The sequence below is a fragment of the Lolium rigidum genome, chromosome 6 (assembly GCF_022539505.1).
Source record: "Lolium rigidum isolate FL_2022 chromosome 6, APGP_CSIRO_Lrig_0.1, whole genome shotgun sequence".
NCBI lineage: Eukaryota > Viridiplantae > Streptophyta > Magnoliopsida > Poales > Poaceae > Lolium > Lolium rigidum.
In genome coordinates, this window is record NC_061513.1 from 127,331,080 (window position 1) to 127,351,722 (window position 20,643).

General features: G+C 45.4%; 2 protein-coding genes across 2 annotated transcripts; both read right to left on the reverse strand.

The window, feature by feature from the left end:
• Positions 1-319: 319 nt before the first annotated feature.
• On the reverse strand, positions 320-1,836 carry LOC124663263. Its single transcript, XM_047200984.1, has 2 exons — positions 726-1,836; positions 320-432 (listed from the first exon to the last, which is right to left on the reverse strand). The coding sequence occupies exons 1-2, from the start codon at positions 1,834-1,836 to the stop codon at positions 320-322; spliced, it is 1,224 nt and encodes a 407-aa protein (XP_047056940.1).
• Positions 1,837-17,803: 15,967 nt separating this feature from the next.
• LOC124660054 (NDR1/HIN1-like protein 26) lies at positions 17,804-18,568 on the reverse strand. Its single transcript, XM_047197849.1, has one exon. It carries the CDS (start codon positions 18,502-18,504, stop codon positions 17,851-17,853), a length of 654 nt encoding a protein of 217 aa, XP_047053805.1. The 5' UTR covers positions 18,505-18,568; the 3' UTR covers positions 17,804-17,850.
• Between the last annotated feature and the right edge of the window lie 2,075 nt (positions 18,569-20,643).

A 20,643-nucleotide genomic window follows, 5' to 3' on the forward strand; every position in this document is an offset into this window, starting at 1 on the left:
TCACATTTCCGATACATTGTTCCATAAGGAAAGATACAAACCAACTAACCAATAGTGTTCCCACAGCATTCCGTTATCAATCACAATCTCCTACACTAACAAGAAACAAGTCAAGCAACTTTGTGAGAGCTTGCAAGACGATTATGACACCCAGTCCATAACTTAAAATGAGCATCACACTTGCTACCTGGATGAAATGAAATTTGACATAATAACATTAGTAGTGCAAAACAAGAGTAGAAGTAGCATACAGGTCGGGGGAAACTGAGCTTACCTAGGATACTGTTAGCCATAAACAGTTGGTTCATGTTCCTCCAATTCATCCTATGAATGTCTGCCTAAGAGAACCCACCATGTGGTAATCCTCTGGGGATGGCCGATATGGTCGAGCATAAGATTCTTCAGCCAAGTTGATACCATCAGACCAGTTCCCTTCAAAGATAAGTCACAACCCTTTCAACAAATATGGATATATATGTGTGTTGGATCAAACGAATGAGAAAGTAGCAATTTGTTAGTACTATTTTGATGACATGAACTAATGCAAATGCTATATCTTGCTAAAAAACCACAAGTATAAATGTGCTATTTGCATTCTCATATGAAGCATGGCGGTTTTAGAACTGGGAAACAATTGGACATTCATCACAAATTCACAGTTATCAATACAAAACAGACATAAAAAAACAAGGGAAAGGGATATGCTGGTATCATAGCCACCTGACCTGAGGAGAGTGCCCGCGGCAGCTCCCAAGACCGGACGAAGCGGGTGGCGATGCAGCAGCTCGGCGGCGCAACCAGCCCATAGACCTCGCACACCACCACCTTGCGAGCAGGCACGTCAACACCGAAGAGGCGCTCTTGAAGAAAGAAGTAGAGCACGTCCGGTTTCTTGGGGTGAATGAGGGCGAGCCTGGGCACCTTGTTCGGCAGCCCGGTCGCCTTGTAGCTCTGATCGGCCCAGATCTCAGTAAAGCTCGCCTCGTGCTCCAGCGTCCACTCCGTGGAGTCTGGATCGGCCAGCGTCCACACGCCTACGGTGGGAATAGGGCCGCCAGCATGAGCACGCCGCCTGTCCATGTATGTGTCCACGAAACGCAGCTTGCCGCCGCTCACCCCGACGCAACGGAACATGTCGGTGAGTCCCTTAGCTTCCCTGCACGCCAGGACCTTCCCCGGCGGGAATGGGACGAAACCCAGGACCGGCTCGTCGGCGAAGGGGTCGCAGGTGATGACGCCCCATGAGAGGTCGATCCACCAGAGCCTCCCATGGTGCGAGAGTACGCAGATGGGAGACAGCGGGCGGGGCGGGAGCGGGTAATGGACGCTCTTCTCCACCCACTCCCCAACCTCTGTAGAGAAGCAGAGGAGCGTGGCCGTGCTGCTGCCGATGATGGGCTGGAGCTCCGCGACCATGTAGTGGCCGCCGCCGCCAGGAGAGACGACAAGGCCGAGGAGCGCCTGGTGCATGATGGTGGCCTGAGGGTCGGGGAGGTGGAAAGCCGAGCCGGTGGTGGCGTCCAGCACGAAGTATCGCGCGTTGGTGTCTTTCCAGGTGACGGACTGGTGGTCGGGACGGTCGATGACTTGACGGGTCGGGGCGCATTGCAGGTTGGCCTGGAGGAGTAGCAGGCCGGAGGGGTCTGCGGCGAGGACGAAGGGAAAGAAGTGGGGAGTTGGGGGATCCGGGAAGACGCGTGGGGAGACTGTGAGGATCGAGACGCGCGGCGGCGCCGTGAGCGCGACGGAGACGTCGCTGCCGTCGTCCGGTGCGGCGACGCGAGGGATGCTGCCTAGGATGACCCACGGCGGCGCCGGCGCGGAAGGAGAAGCCATCTGGTTATGGGCTTGGGCTGGCAAGGAAGCGGGGAAGGACTGAACGGCTATCGAAATGGCAGAGCGGAGCGTGGGCACTGGGTACGATGGGTAGCGTGATGTTGAAGAAGGCGCAGAGCTCAGAGAGCAGCGGGAAACAAGGGCGTGGGCGTGGCAGCCTTTCGAGCTTGAACGTCTCGGGTAGGATGGGTAGCGTGGTGTTGAAGAAGGGGCTTCAATGCTACTCCTGCACACACAAATGTCCTTTTCTTGTTGTTTTCGACAGGTGCTTTCTTTACCTACGAACTCTACGCCATCTGGTTCGTATAGAGCAACATTTTTTTCTTCGAAAGTTAGCCTTTTTTATTGCTATATAGAAGAAGTGTAGCCGAAAACGAATACACCAAGGAACATAACATGCCGGTCCGAGACTGCACTCCAAGCCGGCCCCAAGGCTGCACCCACACACAAGTCGACAACTAAGTCATCTGAACAACCAAAGTCGACACTCCAACACATCAACGCAACATGCACGGAGGCGATAAACCGGAGCCGCCGCTTCTGCATCCACACGAGGCCTAGGGCCGCCCACCGCCTAGCCTAAGACGTAAAAGGACAACGCCAACGAGACGAGCAGACCAAACACCGACACAAGAGGTGAGGAGCTCCACAACGATGCCTCAAACAAGGAGATGGCGACCGAGAGCATCACCATCGTCGATACAAACCAAGACTAGTGCATGGTTTTCACCTGGAGCTCACCGTACCCGAAGTTGTGTCCACTTGTCCGCCAGAGACGAGGCTGCCTAGAAGCTCACCACCGCCAACCACCAACTCTCTCTCTCTCTCTCTCCCGGTCCTTCGGCCGGTGGAACATCCAAGACGAGGTCTCTATAGAAATTATAGAACCCTAGAATTTCTTGTTGTATTTCCATGACCCTCATGGGGTATATAGAGAGGTAAAATGAGGAGGTAGACTTGGAGTACAAGAAGATATAGAATCCTAGTCTATCTCTAGCTCCTAGATGTACATGTATTCTAACATTCCCCTTGATCATATCGGGAGTGAAGCGGACGATTGCGAATGGATTTGAAGTCTTGCGCTTTCGTCGCCTTCTCAACCTTGCCATCATCAATGTCCTCTTCTGGTTCCTTCTCTTCCCTCCCGCAATCATAGACGGAGTGTCGTGGGCGCAAGTGATGAAGCGGACGTTGTTGACTGAAGTTGTTGCCGATCTGTACCTAGACGTTCTTGTCGATGTCAAGAGTATCCGAATGAGATGTTGCCATGGCCGAGATAGTCGTGGTCGATCTAGTACTCGTTGTCGTCGGTGTAGCTGCATTTGCCGAAGGCGCAAAAAATTGTGAGATTTTCTTCTTCCAATTTTATGGACGATGTTGCTATTATGACCGATGTTTTGCACCTTGAAAGGTACCGTTAATGGCGTCTTGCAGATGTCAGAGGACATGGTCATAAGTGAGACCACCAGTCTTGCCAGGACTTGAGGAAGCCCCCGGGCACACACCGATTTTTCTAGAACCATATGCACGATTGTAGGGGCATCGCAAATATGACGTCAGTTTGTCGATGCAATCTTACCCGTCGTCAGTGTCGGGGGATGCGGTCATGCCATCGTCGTGCCTTGCGGTTATACTGTCGAGAGGGAGTCATAGTTGTATCATGTATGTACATCATGTGGACAATGTTGTGTGGCGACGACAATGTGTTGACGAAGATGTTGATGAATATCACGTTGATGTAGACCTTGGCGTTGATGTGTCGGCGATAGTGCAGCAGCAGGCGTGAAGTAATGCGTAGCTTGAAGACGTCCCTCGCAAGGATGTGTATTGAAGACTTGGTGACGAGGCGTGTTCCATGCCGGTCCGTGTGTGTGACGTTGCTTCTCGTGTATGTGTTCGGTGAAGATCTTACCTCATGGCTTGATTTTGCGTCCAGCTCGATGTCGTGGATCGGCTCGGTGATATCCAGTGCAGATTATTGTCGGTGTAGTAATGCAAGGTTGCGATCATGGCAGAGTGCAGTGCTGAAGCAAACGCAAACGCACGTAGAATTTGGGGCGAGTTTGGTTGTTTGTGTAGTGTTTTACCGGCTCCGGTGATGCAAGAAACAACAGTTTGGATGGCCACATGTTTACGCTTCCCTTCTTCGCACGATTCTTAAAGCAGCGTAGAGCCCGTATGAGGAGGCACGCTCGATTCAGCCGTTCTTGGCGAGCCAAGCTCTTCTCACGCTCGCAGAGAGAAATTTGCGCCGAGCTTGTGCGAGCGTGAGATGGTGGGAGCTCGCGCGTGTCCGGGAAAATCCCGCAGGAGAACTTCGCTCACTTCCCGTCGATACTCGCCCCCTATTGACACCGCCGCTCCTCACCGAAAAATCCCCCACCACCATTTCCCCCCTTTCGAGCTCTCTATTAAAGGAAACTTCTCACCAACAAGTAGGTAAGCCCCACCATCTTCCTCCGACTGGTTGATAACCTCCAAGTGCAGGGGATCACCGCGAGACGATTCGATAAGTATTTGAGTGTCGAACCCACGAGGAGCCGAAGGTAAACTATATATTCTCTAAAGCCCTATAACCCAATTTGAAAAGCTAGGATCTATAATATGTGTGTCTGTGTGTGTGTGTGAAGAGGTTTCTACTATAAAACTACAAATGCTGAAAATAAAATGCAAGGAGTAAAATTAATGCAAGAAAAGTAAATTGTAGTAAAGTAAAGTGAGGTGAAGTGAAGTGGAGTAACTCAAAGGAGTAAGTGTTCGGCAAATTGCTATTTCATTTGTGTGGTTGTCACAATTAGTGAAGCTCGGTAGTCTTTTAAGTGTTTCTTACTGAGAGGAAACAAAGATAGGTTTGGCTATATACATGAGCAAATATACCACTAGTGATTGATCCTAAGGCTAATTAAGAGCAAACAAGGGGAGTCCAACCACCGATGTAAGTTTAAAGGTCCCGATAGTTATACCCCCCCATTGATTAACCATAAATTAATATAACATGAATATCTAAGAATTGGGGCATGGTTTCCGTCAAACTCCATCCTGTCCCTCTCCCTATCATCATGCAACGGTGACAACCTCATGCATTTCCCAACATATATGTGCAATCATATATCAGTACAAGAGATCATCATAGAAGATAAAATTACTTATATGCAACCATCAACAAATTATCCCACAATTTCCAAGAACAATACACTACTCAAACAAAGACATAGAAGTACAATACATCATGGGAAAACGACAGATTTCCTCATACATCATGTTTTCCAAGAGATTACAAAGGGTATATGAAGATGGTGTTGAGGAATTTGATGAAGAGGCTGATGATGACCACACCGGAGGGGGTGGAGTCCACTGGAGGCGATTCCGGCAGCAATTGCCCCCTCCGATCTTTGTCGGCGGCGACTGCTGACTATCTGTTTATGTGTTTTTGATCTCCGCCTCTGTCTCCTCGAGGAAACCCCGGTGGCCGGTCGTATATATAGGGTTTTTTAGGTCAAACAAAGTCCGTGGGCGCAAGATTGAGGAAAATCGTACGGTGGAGGGGGCAATGAGCCCAAGTGGTGCGCCCTAAGGTGGTGGGCGCGCCACAAGGCCTATTTCCCAGCCCATTTACCCCCTAGTGTCCCACTTTAGCTCAATTTGTTCGTCTCTAAAATTCCGAAGTGTGACCCACCTTTCCTTTTTTCGAGTCCGTAGCTCCTGGAAAGTCAAAAATACTAACAAAAGGTGTTTCCTGATAGACAGAGTTAAAACCAGAGGAGAGGGGATTGTTGAGAAAATCTCTGAAAAACAATATAAAACATGGAATTAACATTATATAGGATACAAATATGTTGCAATAAACACAAAGTTCATGCATGTACTTTACATGCATCAACATCCCCAAAGTTAACCTATGCTCATCGTCGAGCATGAAGGTGATAAAACTACATGGGCTTTGGAGTTTTTTTGGATTGCTTCTAAAAGATTTTGACAAGAACTTTGCTCTATGCATGCACAACAATTTAACATGGCAAGTATTTGAAACAAAGATTTATCAATGAATAGCAAAAAGTTAATAAAGATCCACTAGGTGTTCTGCTATTTATACATGGCGCAAGGGAGATAATATATGGCAACACTACTTGGGCATGATTAATTCATAGTAGCAACAAACAAAGTTCTCACATTGCATTTGATTGAATCATGAGTAAGTTTTTTGAGACCTTTGATTGCTTCAATTTTTGACTAATAATTCATCATGTTTGCTTTGCAAACTAAATACTTGGGTGATGTCGTATCCTTTCAGTCTTTCAACCTTTAAACACTCATAGGAGACTCATACATGAGTAAGTGGCTAGTATTTTTAGTTGAACAAAGGGTGGAGTGCAAGTGGGATAGGTGCTTACTTCTTAGCCTAACACCTTATGTGAGCTTGTATTTTCCTTTTCAGCCTCACTTGTATAGGCATTTCTTGATTTTCCTTCGGGCACTTCTTAGTTTTTGCCCTTTTATTTGGTGTCATCATAACAGCAAAATCATTGGGTTCATTCTTTCTCTCTTTCTTTTCTTCCTCTTTCTCTTTTTTCTCTCTCTATTTTCCTTTTCTTTTTCTTTCTCTTTTTTCTTTCTCTTTTCCAGATAGTGGTTCATTGGTTCAAAGGCTAGCGGGAGGCTAGTTGGTCAACTAAAGATACTATCAAATGACTTACATATGATTCAACGATGAGGTTCACCATGTTAAAGACTGGACCGTCACACAAACATCAACCTTCATATTGTAAAGACACATACGAATATAAATATTCATCATTGAATATGTGCCACGTATGCAATAATAAGCATAATGGGATGCATAGACTTTTATTTAAAGGTACTATATCTCAATCAAGTCTAAGTAATGTTCCTCAATAGTATCTTATTTACCTCATTATATAGCGAGAAGAACACAAACAGGGTAAACATCTAGTATCACTTCCCTAAGTATTGATGAAATTATGCACAAGAACTTGCTATTATTAAAGTGCACACATAAATATAGCAAAGGTGGCATACCCTTTTTTATCAATTCACACATATTGATTTATCATTGTTTCTCTTCCTCTTCAAACTTGAAGTGCACAATAAGCTCATATATAGAAAAGAGAGTATAATTGGCTAGCAAAAGATCTAAAAGCATGCAACTTTTTTTCATTGAGGTATTCAAGAGTGGGATAGTTTATTTCAGTAGCTCTTTCATATGCAAAGAATTTATCATGGTGTTCTCATTAGTTTCAATGCAAAAATAGACATAACATTAATAAAGGAGGCTCCAAGTTTTTGTGATCATTCTATGTTGCTCAAAAACAAAGTTTAGGGGTCTGCAAAACGAGAGTTTAAGATGGATCTATCGGGGTGCCTTGGGAATCCCCAAGCTTATAGTATTCAACATTCTTGGATAGCTCTTGGTGTGGTGTTCCTCTATTCCATGTGAAAAAAATTCAACACAAAAATTGCTCTAATTTCTTTTTTATGGGGCGACATTAGCGGTACAAAAATATCATGCTTTCTTGCCTCCAATGAATACAAAAATATTAGGGCTAGCGGATCGCATGCTTTCCATTTTTGGTTCTGACTTTATAAGGCTTGACCTGAAACTTGGCATGGTCCGAGGATGCTTAGATCTAAAGAACCCTCAAGCTCTCTTTCATTCTTAGGATTTCAAAGATGTAGAAATAGGAAATACATAGGAATAGGATAGGAATCCATGTGTAAATCTTTAGGATTGTAAAAGCACATGAATATACGAAATTGGGTGTTTGATTCGTTGAACTAGGAAAAAAAAAGAAATCCTTGAAACCATAATCAAATCATGGTAAAAATAAATGTAAATGTAACATTAGGTCATCATCATGCAATTCCTGACCTTTTTGTCGTTCTTTGTGTATAGGAATGTAAGAAAGCGATTTGAGTAGATTGTATAATTCCTTTGTTTTCCCTTTGAAACCTAAACCAATGGAAAGTTCCTACACTTTTTCTATTCTCCATTCCTTTGAATCAATTGGATGAATAGTGCCACCAAAGAAAAAAAATCCTATTCCCTTCCTCCAACATTCCAATGAATCAAAGAGGCCCTTAGATGTTGGGGTATGGGAGAGAAAAGTAAGATTGTCATCTGGCTGATCCTATATACTCCCTCCGTTCCATAATTCTTGTCGTGGTTGAACTAAAGCCATGACAAAAATTATTGGACAAAGGGAGTACATATATCCTTTCTCTCATATGTGATATTCGTCTTGTTAGTGTCTAGGGCAAGGGAACTACCCAAGCATGTGTGTACGCAGGTGTAGAAGAGATCACAGATGGGTATGGAAACACAACAATCTCGTAGAAAAATTCAAATGAAGCCGAAAACATGGATACATGATGCATTAGCTACTAGGCTCACATGATGGGTAAAATCCTTGCATCCATCCCTCCGATGGTTTTTTTAATATCTCCGAGATTACAATGGTAGTGTCATGGATTATCGCTAGAAACCCTAGATCTACTTGAGCTTGGTGGCGACTTGTGGCTTCTGCATTGCTTACATGGCTTGATTTCTGCATTGGTATGCGGATCCATCTTTTATTTATGCATGTACCTTGCCTTGTCCTTCGAGTTGATATTGATCCGATGTAGCGACGATTTTGTACCAAACTAAGTGAGCAAACCCATAGTCTACTTGGATCACGGTTCCACGCTACCTTCCTCAGTTTGTGCCTAATATCCCAATATATATAGTTTCTTGTGCCAGACTCGTTTTATGCTTGAAATTCCATATATCAACCTATTAGATTTTATCTTTTTAATGGGTCCATTACCAAGTTAATTACCTTTTACTGATAAGGCGGTGGTGGGTAAACATCCCTACACAGATCAAGCGAGGCATTTCTGAGAAAGTAGTGATATGGAAGCACATCGAAAATGCATTGAAAGGTGATAATGCATTCAAATTATATACTCCAAGACGATTTAGGGCAGTCACAGTTTTGAATAGTGTGACATCAACATTCACATTTTTTCAAAACAGGGATATCGCCCCAGCTTCTGAATCAAACCGATGCACGCAACCATTTCATTAAGCAATTCAAATTTTAGCTATATGTTTGATTTATGGTGATGGCGGAGACAAGATTGATTTTTCTTCCTTGCGAAAAGAATCCTGAGAATGCTCGTGCACTAGAACCAACTTTTCCACGAGAGAAGATCAGCCTTTTCAACAATTGCGAGTCCAATTTAATCATAGTGCTATATCTCTCTATTTTTTGATCATAGTATATAATGCTACCTCTTGATGACACTCTTAGAGCATGTCTAACAGGCCCCGTATAACCCGTCCACCCCGTAAAATTCCGGCGGGATACGGGGCCGGCGCGATTTTGGGCGTCTAGCAGGCCCCGGATTCGGGCCGGCCCGTTTCGGCGGAATACGGGGCCCAGGAAATCGGCCCCGTCGCCTGATACGTCTCCGACATATCGATAATTTCTTATGTTCCATGCCACATTATTGATGATATCTACATATTTTATACACATTATATGTCGTATTTATGCATTTTCCGGCACTAACCTATTAACGAGATGCCGAAGAGCCGATTCTTGTTTTTCGCTGTTTTTGGTTTCGAAATCCTAGTAAAGAAATATTCTCGGAATTGGACGAAATCAACGCCCGGGGTCCTATTTTTGCACGAAGCTTCCGGAAGACCGAGGGGAAAGGAAGTGGGGCCACGAGGCGCCGCCACGGCAGGGCCGCGCGGCCCCGGCGTGTGGGGCCCTCGTGTGGCCCCCGCATTGCCCTTCCGCCTACTTAAAGCCTTCGTCGCGAAACCCCCGGTACCGAGAGCCACGATACGGAAAACCTTGCGAGACGCCGCCGCCGCCAATCCCATCTCGGGGATTCCGGAGATCACCTCCGGCACCCTGCCGGAGAGGGGAATCATCTCCCGGAGGACTCTTCACCGCCATGGTCGCCTCCGGAGTGATGAGTGAGTAGTTCACCCCTGGACTATGGGTCCATAGAAGTAGCTAGATGGTTGTCTTCTCCTCATGTGCTTCATTGTCGGATCTTGTGAGCTGCCTAACATGATCAAGATCATCTATCCGTAATTCTATATGTTGTGTTTGTCGGGATCCGATGGATAGAGAATACTATGTTATGTTGATTATCAATCTATTACCTATGTGTTGTTTATGATCTTGCATGCTCTCCGTTATTAGTAGAGGCTCGGCCAAGTTTTTGCTCTTAAATCCAAGAGGGAGTATTTATGCTCGATAGTGGGTTCATGCCTCCATTAAATGCGGGGCGTGTGACGAAAGTTCTAAGGTTGTGGATGTGCTCGTTGCCACTAGGGATAAAACATTGATGCTATGTCCGAGGATGTAGTTATTGATTACATTACGCACCATACTTAATGCAATTGTCCGTTGTTTGCAACTTAATACTGGAAGGGGTTCGGATGATAACCTCGAAGGTGGACTTTTTAGGCATAGATGCATGCTCGGATAGCGGTCTATGTACTTTGTCGTAATGCCCAATTAAATCTCACAATATTCATCATGGCATGTATGTGCATTGGTATGCCCTCTCTATTTGTCAATTGCCCGACTGTAATTTGTTCACCCAACATGCTATTTATCTTATGGGAGAGACACCTCTAGTGAACTGTGGACCCCGGTCCATTCTTTACATCTGAAATACAAATCTGCTGCTATTGTTCTACTGTTCTTTGCAAACAATCATCATCCACACTATACATCTAATCCTTTGTTACAGCAAGCCGGTGAGATTGACAACCTCGCTATTTCGTTGGGGCAAAGTACTTTGGTTGTGTTGTGCAGGTTCCACGTTGGCGCCGGAATCTCTGGTGTTGCGCCGCACTACATCCCGCCGCCATCAACCTTCAACGTGCTTCTTGGCTCCTCCTGGTTCGATAAACCTTGTTTTCTTTCTGAGGGAAAACTTGCTACTATACGCATCATACCTTCCTCTTGGGGTTCCCAACGGACGTGTGCTGGTACACGCCAGCAACATATTTTCTGGCGCCGTTGCCGGGGAGATCAAGACACGCTGCAAGGGGAGTCTCCACAATCCAATCTCTTTACTTTGTTTTTGTCTTGCTTTATTTTATTTACTACCTTGTTTGCTGCATTATATCAAAACACACAAAAATTAGTTGCTAGCTTTACTTTATTTACTGTCTTGCACACTATATCAAAAACACAAAAAAATTAGTTACTTGCATTTATTTTACTTGATTCATCATGTTTCCTTTTAATTTTACCGTAAAAGACATACCGGTAGGACGTAGGTCTATAGTTGGGAGAAATAATATAGAAGAATTTTTCAATCATGTTAGTACCGTTGAAGATTTTGAAGATAGACACTTGGTAGAACTTACTCCTACTTATGAAATTGCTGCTGCTGCTTTAGTTTGCATGTTGAAAACTAAATTTGTTAATCTCAATCCTATAATCCAACACATGTTTCTTACACTCGGTGATATGGAAGAAGGGGAAAAGAAAGATTTTGTTTTAGAAACCCTTCTTAGAGAATTTGGTGGTATAGCAAGAGAGGCTAGAAAGGTCTTTATTAAATATAAGATGCTTGGTTCTTATACCGATTTTGTTAGTATCCTTGAAAAGATGGACATGGAGAGAGTAAGGTACACTAATAATATTAATGATGGTGGGGAGATCAAAGCACCAATACCATGTAAGCTCCTAGCGATGAATGAAGCGCTAGAAAATAACTATGCTTGGCTTGTTCCTGAAAATTTGTTTGATGAGAGTAGCAAGCCCAAGACTAATGAAAAGGGAGCCGCTGAAACTTATGTATCCAATATACTATGCATGGTTGAGAAAACTCCAAATCCCGCTGAAGATGCATCACCTTTTGATAATACTTGATAAACACTTTCTGCGCCTAGCTGAAAGGCGTTAAAGAAAAGCGCTTATGGGAGACAACCCATGTTTTTACTATAGTATTTTTGTTTTGAATTTGAGTCTTGGAAGTTGTTTACTACTGTAGCAACCTCTCCTTATCTTAGTTTTGTGCTTTGTTGTGCCAAGTAAAGTCTTTGATAGTAAGGTTCATACTAGATTTGGATTACTGCGCAGAAACAGATTTCTTTGCTGTCACGAATTTCGACCTGCCTCTCTGTAGGTAGCTCATAAAAATATGCCAATTTACGTGCGTGATCCTCAGATATGTACGCAACTTTCATTCAATTTGGGCATTTTCATTTGAGCAAGTCTGGTGCCTCGATAAAATCCATCTTTACGGACTGTTCTGTTTTGACAGATTCTGCCTTTTATTTCGCATTGCCTCTTTTGCTATGTTGGATGAATTTCTTTGATCCATTAATGTCCAGTAGCTTTATGCAATTTCCAGAAGTGTTAAGAATGATTATGTCACCTCTGAACATGTTAATTTTTATTGTGCACTAACCCTCTAATGAGTTGTTTCGAGTTTGGTGTGGAGGAAGTTTTCAAGGATCAAGAGAGGGAAATGATGCAATATGATCAAGGAGAGTGAAAGCTCTAAGCTTGGGGATGCCCCGGTGGTTCACCCCTGCATATTCTAAGAAGACTCAAGCGTCTAAGCTTGGGGATGCCCAAGGCATCCCCTTCTTCATCGACAACATTATCGAGTTCCTCCCCGAAACTATATTTTTATTCCATCACATCTTATGTGCTTTGCTTGGAGCGTCGGTTTGTTTTTGTTTTTGTTTTGTTTGAATAAAATGGATCCTAGCATTCATTGTGTGGGAGAGACACGCTCCGCTGTTGCATATGGACAAATATGTCCTTAGGCTTTACTCATAGTATTCATGGCGAAGGTTGAATCTTCTTCGTTAAATTGTTATATGGTTGGAATTGGGAAAATGCTACATGTAGTAATTGGTAGAATGTCTTGAATAATTGATACTTGGCAATTGTTGTGCTCATGTTTAAGCTCTTGCATCATATACTTTGCACCTATTAATGAAGAAATACATAGAGCTTGCTAAAATTTGGTTTGCATAATTGGTCTCTCTAAGGTCTAGATAATTTCTAGTATTGAGTTTGAACAACAAGGAAGACGGTGTAGAGTCTTATAATGTTTACAATATGTCTTTTATGTGAGTTTTGCTGCACCGGTTTATCCTTGTGTTTGTTTCTAACAACCTTGCTAGCCTAGCCTTGTATTGAGAGGAATACTTCTCATGCATCCAAAATCCTTGAGCCAACCACTATGCCATTTGTGTCCACCATACCTACCTACTACATGGTATTTCTCCGCCATTCCAAAGTAAATTGCTTGAGTGCTACCTTTAAAATTTCCATTCTTTACCTTTGCAATATATAGCTCATGGGACAAATAGCTTAAAAACTATTGTGGTATTGAATATGTACTTATGCACTTTATCTCTTATTAAGTTGCTTGTTGTGCGATAACCATGTTCCCTGGGACGCCATCAACTACTCTTTGTTGAATATCATGTGAGTTGCTATGCATGTCCGTCTTGTGCTGAAGTAAGAGAGATCTACCACTTTAATGGTTAGAGCATGCATATTGTTAGAGAAGAACATTGGGCCGCTAACTAAAGCCATGAATCATGGTGGAAGTTTCAGTTTTGGACATATATCCTCAATCTCATATGAGAACACTAATTGTTGCTACATGCTTATGCATTAAAGAGGAGTCCATTATCTCGTTGTCCATGTTGTCCCGGTATGGATGTCTAAGTTGAGAATAATCAAAAGCGAGAAATCCAAAATGCGAGCTTTCTCCTTAGACCTTTGTACAGGGCGGCATGGAGGTACCCCTTTGTGACACTCGGTTAAAACATGTGTATTGCGATGATCCGGTAGTCCAAGCTAATTAGGACAAGGTGCGGGCACTATTAGTATACTATGCATGAGGCTTGCAACTTGTAAGATATAATTTACATGATACATATGCTTTATTACTACCGTTGACAAAATTGTTTCATGTTTTCAAAATAAAAGCTCTAGCACAAATATAGCAATCGATGCTTTCCTCTTTGAAGGACCTTTCTTTTACTTTTATGTTGAGTCAGTTCACCTATCTCTCTCCACCTCAAGAAGCAAACACTTATGTGAACTGTGCATTGATTCCTACATACTTGCATATTGCACTCGTTATATTACTCTATGTTGACAACTATCCATGAGATATACATGTTACAAGTTGAAAGCAACCGCTGAAACTTAATCTTCCTTTGTGTTGCTTCAATACCTTTACTTTGACTTATTGCTTTATGAGTTAACTCTTATGCAAGACTTATTGATGCTTGTCTTTAAGTACTATTCATGAAAAGTCTTTGTTTTATGATTCAGGTTGTTTACTCATGTCATTACCATTGTTTTGATCGCTGCATTCATTACATATGTTTACAATAGTATGATCAAGGTTATGATGGCATGTCACTCCGGAAATTATCTTTGTTATCGTTTACCTGCTCGGGACGAGCAGGAACTAAGCTTGGGGATGCCGATACGTCTCCGACGTATCGATAATTTCTTATGTTCCATGCCACATTATTGATGATATCTACATGTTTTATACACATTATATGTCGTATTTATGCATTTTCCGGCACTAACCTATTAACGAGATGCCGAAGAGCCAATTGTTGTTTTCTGCTGTTTTTGGTTTCAGAAATCCTAGTAAAGAAATATTCTCGGAATTGGACGAAATCAACGCCCAGGGTCCTATTTTTGCACGAAGCTTCCAGAAGACCGAGGGGGAAAGGAAGTGGGGCCACGAGGCGCCGCCACGAGCGGGCCGCGCGGCCTCGGCGTGTGGGGCCCTCGTGTGGCCCCCGCATTGCCCTTCCGCCTACTTAAAGCCTTCGTCGCGAAACCCCGATGCCGAGAGCCACGATACGGAAAACCTTGCGAGACGCCGCCGCCGCCAATCCCATCTCGGGGATTCCGGAGATCACCTCCGGCACCTCGCCGGAGAGGGGAATCATCTCCCGGAGGACTCTTCACCGCCATGGTCGCCTCCGGAGTGATGAGTGAGTAGTTCACCCCTGGACTATGGGTCCATAGCGGTAGCTAGATGGTTGTCTTCTCCTCATGTGCTTCATTGTCGGATCTTGTGAGCTGCCTAACATGATCAAGATCATCTATCCGTAATTCTATATGTTGTGTTTGTCGGGATCCGATGGATAGAGAATACTATGTTATGTTGATTATCAATCTATTACCTATGTGTTGTTTATGATCTTGCATGCTCTCCGTTATTAGTAGAGGCTCCGGCCAAGTTTTTGCTCTTAACTCCAAGAGGGAGTATTTGTGCTCGATAGTGGGTTCATGCCTCCATTAAATGCTGGGACAAGTGACAGGAAAGTTCTAAGGTTGTGGATGTGCTTGTTGCCACTAGGGATAAAACATTGATGCTATGTCCGAGGATGTAGTTATTGATTACGTTACGCACCATACTTAATGCAATTGTCCGTTGTTTGCAACTTAATACTGGAAGGGGTTCGGATGATAACACTGAAGGTGGACTTTTTAGGCATAGATGCATGCTTGGATAGCGGTCTATGTACTTTGTCGTAATGCCCAATTAAATCTCACAATATTCATCATGTCATGTATGTGCATTGTTATGCCCTCTCTATTTGTCAATTGCCCGACTGTAATTTGTTCACCCAACATGCTATTTATCTTATGGGAGAGACACCTCTAGTGAACTGTGGACCCCGGTCCATTCTTTACATCTGAAATACAAATCTGCTGCTATTGTTCTACTGTTCTTTGCAAACAATCATCATCCACACTATACATCTAATCCTTTGTTACAGCAAGCCGGTGAGATTGACAACCTCGCCGTTTCGTTGGGGCAAAGTACTTTGGTTGTGTTGTGCAGGTTCCATGTTGGCGCCGGAATCTCCGGTGTTGCGCCGCACTACATCCCGCCGCCATCAACCTTCAACGTGCTTCTTGGCTCCTCCTGGTTCGATAAACCTTGGTTTCTTTCTGAGGGAAAACTTGCTACTGTGCGCATCATACCTTCCTCTTGGGGTTCCCAACGGACGTGTGCTGTACACGCCATCATCGCCCCGTACTTATAGTGGGCGCAGGTGCAAGTGAGGGGTTAACCCCTCACTCGCAACTCTAGCTCCGCTGTGCGCCGCCGCCTCCTCCTCCTGCTCCGGCGAGCAATTAGTCGCTCCCCCGCGCCGCATTCCACCCGCCGCCACCCGCATGGACTCCCGCCGCCGTAGTAGCGCCTCGCCGGCGAGCGGATCGAAGCGATCCCGCTCGCCGGACACCGTGGAGGACGCATGGCAGCTCAAGTGCAAGCGCTCCGCCGCGGGGAGCCGCTGTGCGGCGTGCCGGTACGCCGGCGCGCTGTACGTGCCGGATTCGCTGCGGGAGTACGCCGCGGGTGGGCGGTGGTACCGGCAAGTCCCGCCGCTCGGCCGATGAGCGGCGAAGCCTTCGAGAAGTGGCTCGCCGAGTGGCGGCGCGACCGCGCGGCGAGGCGGCATGGGCGGCGACCATCGGCAGCACCGGCGGCGGAGGAAGCGGAGGCGGCGAGGAGGAAGAGGAGGCGGCGGAGGAGGACGCGGCATACTTGCGGGCGGTGGCCGAATCCGAGGCGGAGGCCGCCGAGAAGGCGCGGGCGGAGAGCGGACGAACGGGCGGCGGCCATCGCCGCCGTGGCGGAATTCCGAGCGAAGGAGGCTGCCGCCGGAGGCGGAGGAGGAGGCTGCCGCCGGGCGGAGGAGGAGGGCTGCCGCCGGGGGCCTTTCGTGCCATTCATCATCCTCGAGTAGCTAGGATCGCAGTAGATCGCTATGTATATGTATGATCCGAGTGTATGATCAATGAAGATGAACTATGGTTTAATTTTTACGGGGTTTTAATTTTTAAAAATACAGGGCGAAATACGGGATCTGCTGCAGACGGAATGGTTCGGCGAAGACGCGACTTTTGGAATACGGGGCGAAAAACTCGCGTTATATGTCAGCCCCGTCGATGCCCACGATCGAACGGATCGATCGATCAGGGCCCCCAAATTCAAGAGGCCTCCGATTTTCTACAGGCTACTAGTTGTTTCCTCTTCTTTTTGGCTCTTCTCGTGCGGCCTAGGCCCAGCAGGCCACAATCGATTCATTGCCCAAAAAAACCAATCGCGATCAGTTCGCCTTCGGTGTTCCCGATCGAGCTCCTTTCGACGACGGTTGGTTCTTCACTCGTGTTAAGACTCTAGCCGGCGTGGGCCTGCGGCTGCGGCGTGCCTGACAGATTGCCCGATCGGCCGACCCATCCGATCCTTCATGCTTGCCGGCAGGCTGACTCCTCATCCGCGTCCCCCTTCTCAGTCCTCACTTTGCTGATCAGCAGCTGCCGATCAGGTTTGTTTAGTATTTACCTTACTAACTAATACTACCAGGCTGGCAGGCCATGAATTTCATGCGCTGCCTGTAGGATCACTGATGCGCTAATGCGTTGCTACCTTGTCAAGTATTCCACAATTAGTCATGATGCCTTATTTTGTTAATTTATTAATTTGTTAAACATGACACATGATGAGAAGAATAAAGTGTCAAACCGGTGAAGGAACATGAAGTTCGTTTATTAGTTTAGGGCTATATTTTCTTTTTAGAACGAAACTTGATATGTTTGAGCATTGAACTCATGTTAAACTTATATAGTTAAGTGAAGTACGGTTTCATTTTACTAATTATTGAGTTTCAACATAAAAAATTGACCCCGACTTTTAAGTCGCACCAGGCCCCCATTTCGCGGAGACGGGGCTGGTTATATGGTGGAGAGAAATAAGGCTGTTGTCATTATGCTCTTAGATTACTAGTAGTAAACGAGAGAAGTCGAACCATTGCACGTATATGCCCTTGCTGGATCTTCTCCTAATTAAGTAGGTAGAGATTTTGCTACAAGTACAATAACAAAATACTGCACTATAATAATTAAGCAGACGCTAATTAACTAAGTAATAAACTGGTGCACATATATTTGTACGTAGAAATATTCATTGGAGGGTGGTGGCGCACTGGGATCCTTGCACGACGACAGCCCTCGACTGCGACTGCTCGAGCACCACGACGGCGACGCACTCGGCGGCCAGGGCGCGCCTGCCGGACACCCAGGAGGCCACCTTCCACCGGAGGTGCCCCTCCACGCGCAGCCTCAGCAGCAACGTGGGCCGCCCGCCCGCCGCCGTCTCTCCCACGTCCACCGCCGCCGCAGGAGCCACAGACGACGAGGACGACATCAAGGCGGTGAGCACGACGTCTCCCTGCGTCTGCTCGAACGGCTCCGCGGCTGCAGAGAGCTGGCCGCCGGCGTAGGAGGCTCGGAGCTGGAGGCGGTCGTAGAGCGCGGTGGCGCGGGCGTTGGGGTTGTGCGCCACGAAGGCGGCGTCGAGCCGCGCGATGCCGGTGGCGTTGGGACCGGCGACTGCTGCGGTAGCGGCCAGAAGAGAGAAGCGCGGGGCGGAAGGGCGGAGGGTGAGCCATAATATGATGGCCAAGGCTATGATGGACGTCGCCGCCGACGACGCCGCGATCAGGAGCCGCCGGCGCCCGGTGCCGCTGAACCGGCCGCATCCGGCGCCGTGGTGGTGGTGGCGCTTGGTGGCGCAGTGCCTGGGCGAATCGTCGGGATCATCGGTGATGAGGGACATGGAGATCAGGAGCAGAGAGCACAAGAGGAGAGAGGAGAGGTGGTGCACTGAGGCTGTGATGAGGTTTGCGAGTGGTCTCGATATATATTTTCTGCAGTTAGTTGATATAACCACTGATAAACTTTGCGACTTTGCGATTAATTTTTTTTTCGTTACACGGTTTTTGGTAATGAAGTCTGCAGAGTGGTTGCTTGCTTGTTGCTGCGTCAACCATCATTTTTCCATCTCCCTTTATTTCTCAAGAGGAGAAGAAAGGCACCTGCCTCTCTGCCAGCCCTGATGTAGATAGGGGACGGATTGTGAGAGATGGCTGCCTCCATCACAAGATGCTAAAGTTGCTAATGGAAGATGTGTACACAAATGGTTGGCCAATTAGCAGTTAACAAGATCAGAATTCATACAAGCACTTGACTTGAGCTAAGGTAATTAAGGAAGCTTGCAATCATCATATAAGCTAGGGAGGATAGAAAGAAAGAGATATGAAAAGCGACCCTTTCTACCTTTCTTTTTCACAAAGTAGCACCAGGCAACTACCAGCTAGGTTGATGGATCGAGTAGCAGCTCTGTTTGCTTGCTTATTCTTGTTGTTTCGGATGTGAGATGTGAATCAAATCGTCATTGACAAGGGAAAAAAAAAGAGCGCATATACCAAAGCGGATTCTCGAACATTCAAGTCCACTACCTCACTCATTCGCAAACCCCACCCAAAATATTCCCTCTCCCTAGCCAAAATATCAATCAGCATAGTTCCATTCACTGTATTTACATTTTTTAGACAACAGGCATACAATAATCAATCATCATATATGAAGCTCAATGGCCGAGCTCCAAGATTGACGAGATAATAACAGTTCACACCTCGGTACAATCGTGTACCGTGGAAAGTGCAGGGATGTAGCGGCAAGATCATCCCACTACCACCGTTTTTTCATCAGTTACCTTTCTGTTCTTGAGCAAACATATACTCAAGTGTGCTAACTCTATGGTTGTGTTGCTGTCTAAAAAGCTCTTCCATGTTGTATCATGGAGATCGAGGAGAAGATGATTTCCTCTAATATACACGTGGCCACATCACCCCACCACAGCCAATTTAACTAGTGCAACTTTGAAAAATAGCACATACTACATGATATCTCTCCACAAACAAAACAATCAGTCATATACAGATCAACAACACATGGCCAAAAATATGGCTAGTGAGAATCGTGATCATATATCGCCACACAACTCAACGGCTCCAATTCCACCATCCACGATTTCCCCCACAAAGAGAGAACACGGACTTTTGCGGCACCTCAGCAACACCAAGGCATTTATTAATCCTGGTAATTTATGGGTCAACATCAAATGGAGGGTAAACACTACAGTTTACTGATAGTTTGGAATTTCGGTTTTAGAAATGTTTCAGTCACAACAGAAACAGATGAATTAGCGATTTGGGTCTTCTCTTGGATAATCTACTGAAATTATAATTTAAGTGTGTGAAATGTAAAAAAAATATAAACATTTTTTTATTTTTTTATTGAATTTATGTCTACTTTTGAAGGTTAAAATAAGGCCAGTGTTGAGCACCCCCCTCCCCCCGGGGGATTTTCTTGGAACCTACCACTCTCATTGCTGACAAATGCCCTCTTGGCGCCCAATTCCGTATTTGCTGCATTGTGAAAAAATCCTCCCACATTTGTCGCATGGTAGCCAAAAAAGGGTTTGGTCACAAACAAATTAAAAGGACTCATCAAACATAGATCTCGCCGGAGACCTCGTAGCAAAAGTGAGTGCTATTGTAGCATAACCAACTTCGTCGGAGACATCGACGGAGACCTCGCCGAAAAACTCGTAGGACAAAATGTGTGATATTCCAACAAAAACCACATATATTTTGTAGAAAACAAATTCTTCCTATGATGCAAACCCAAAGAATGTATAGTGCAAAACTGCATTGCGGCTTCAACAAAAAAAATCTTTTTTATGTGTAGCAGAAAAAATTCTTCATATGCTGCAAATCCAAAGAACAGTTGTAGCACCGAAAATTTCTCTAATGATGCAAAACCACTTAATGGTAGCCTCTCATAGCATTGACTCATGCCGCTTAACGAGGATTGTTGCTCGCAGCAAGGAGGCTCGCTGCCATGAACTGCC

Excerpts from the sequence above, each read along its gene's own strand:
- LOC124663263 (XM_047200984.1), bottom strand. The coding sequence starts at position 1,836 with ATGGCTTCTCCTTCCGCGCCGGCGCCGCCGTGGGTCATCCTAGGCAGC. Across the intron at positions 433-725 it reads GCCGCGGGCACTCTCCTCAG|GGAACTGGTCTGATGGTATC; the intron begins GTCAGGTGGCTA and ends TTATCTTTGAAG.
- LOC124660054 (XM_047197849.1), bottom strand. The coding sequence starts at position 18,504 with ATGTCCCTCATCACCGATGATCCCGACGATTCGCCCAGGCACTGCGCC.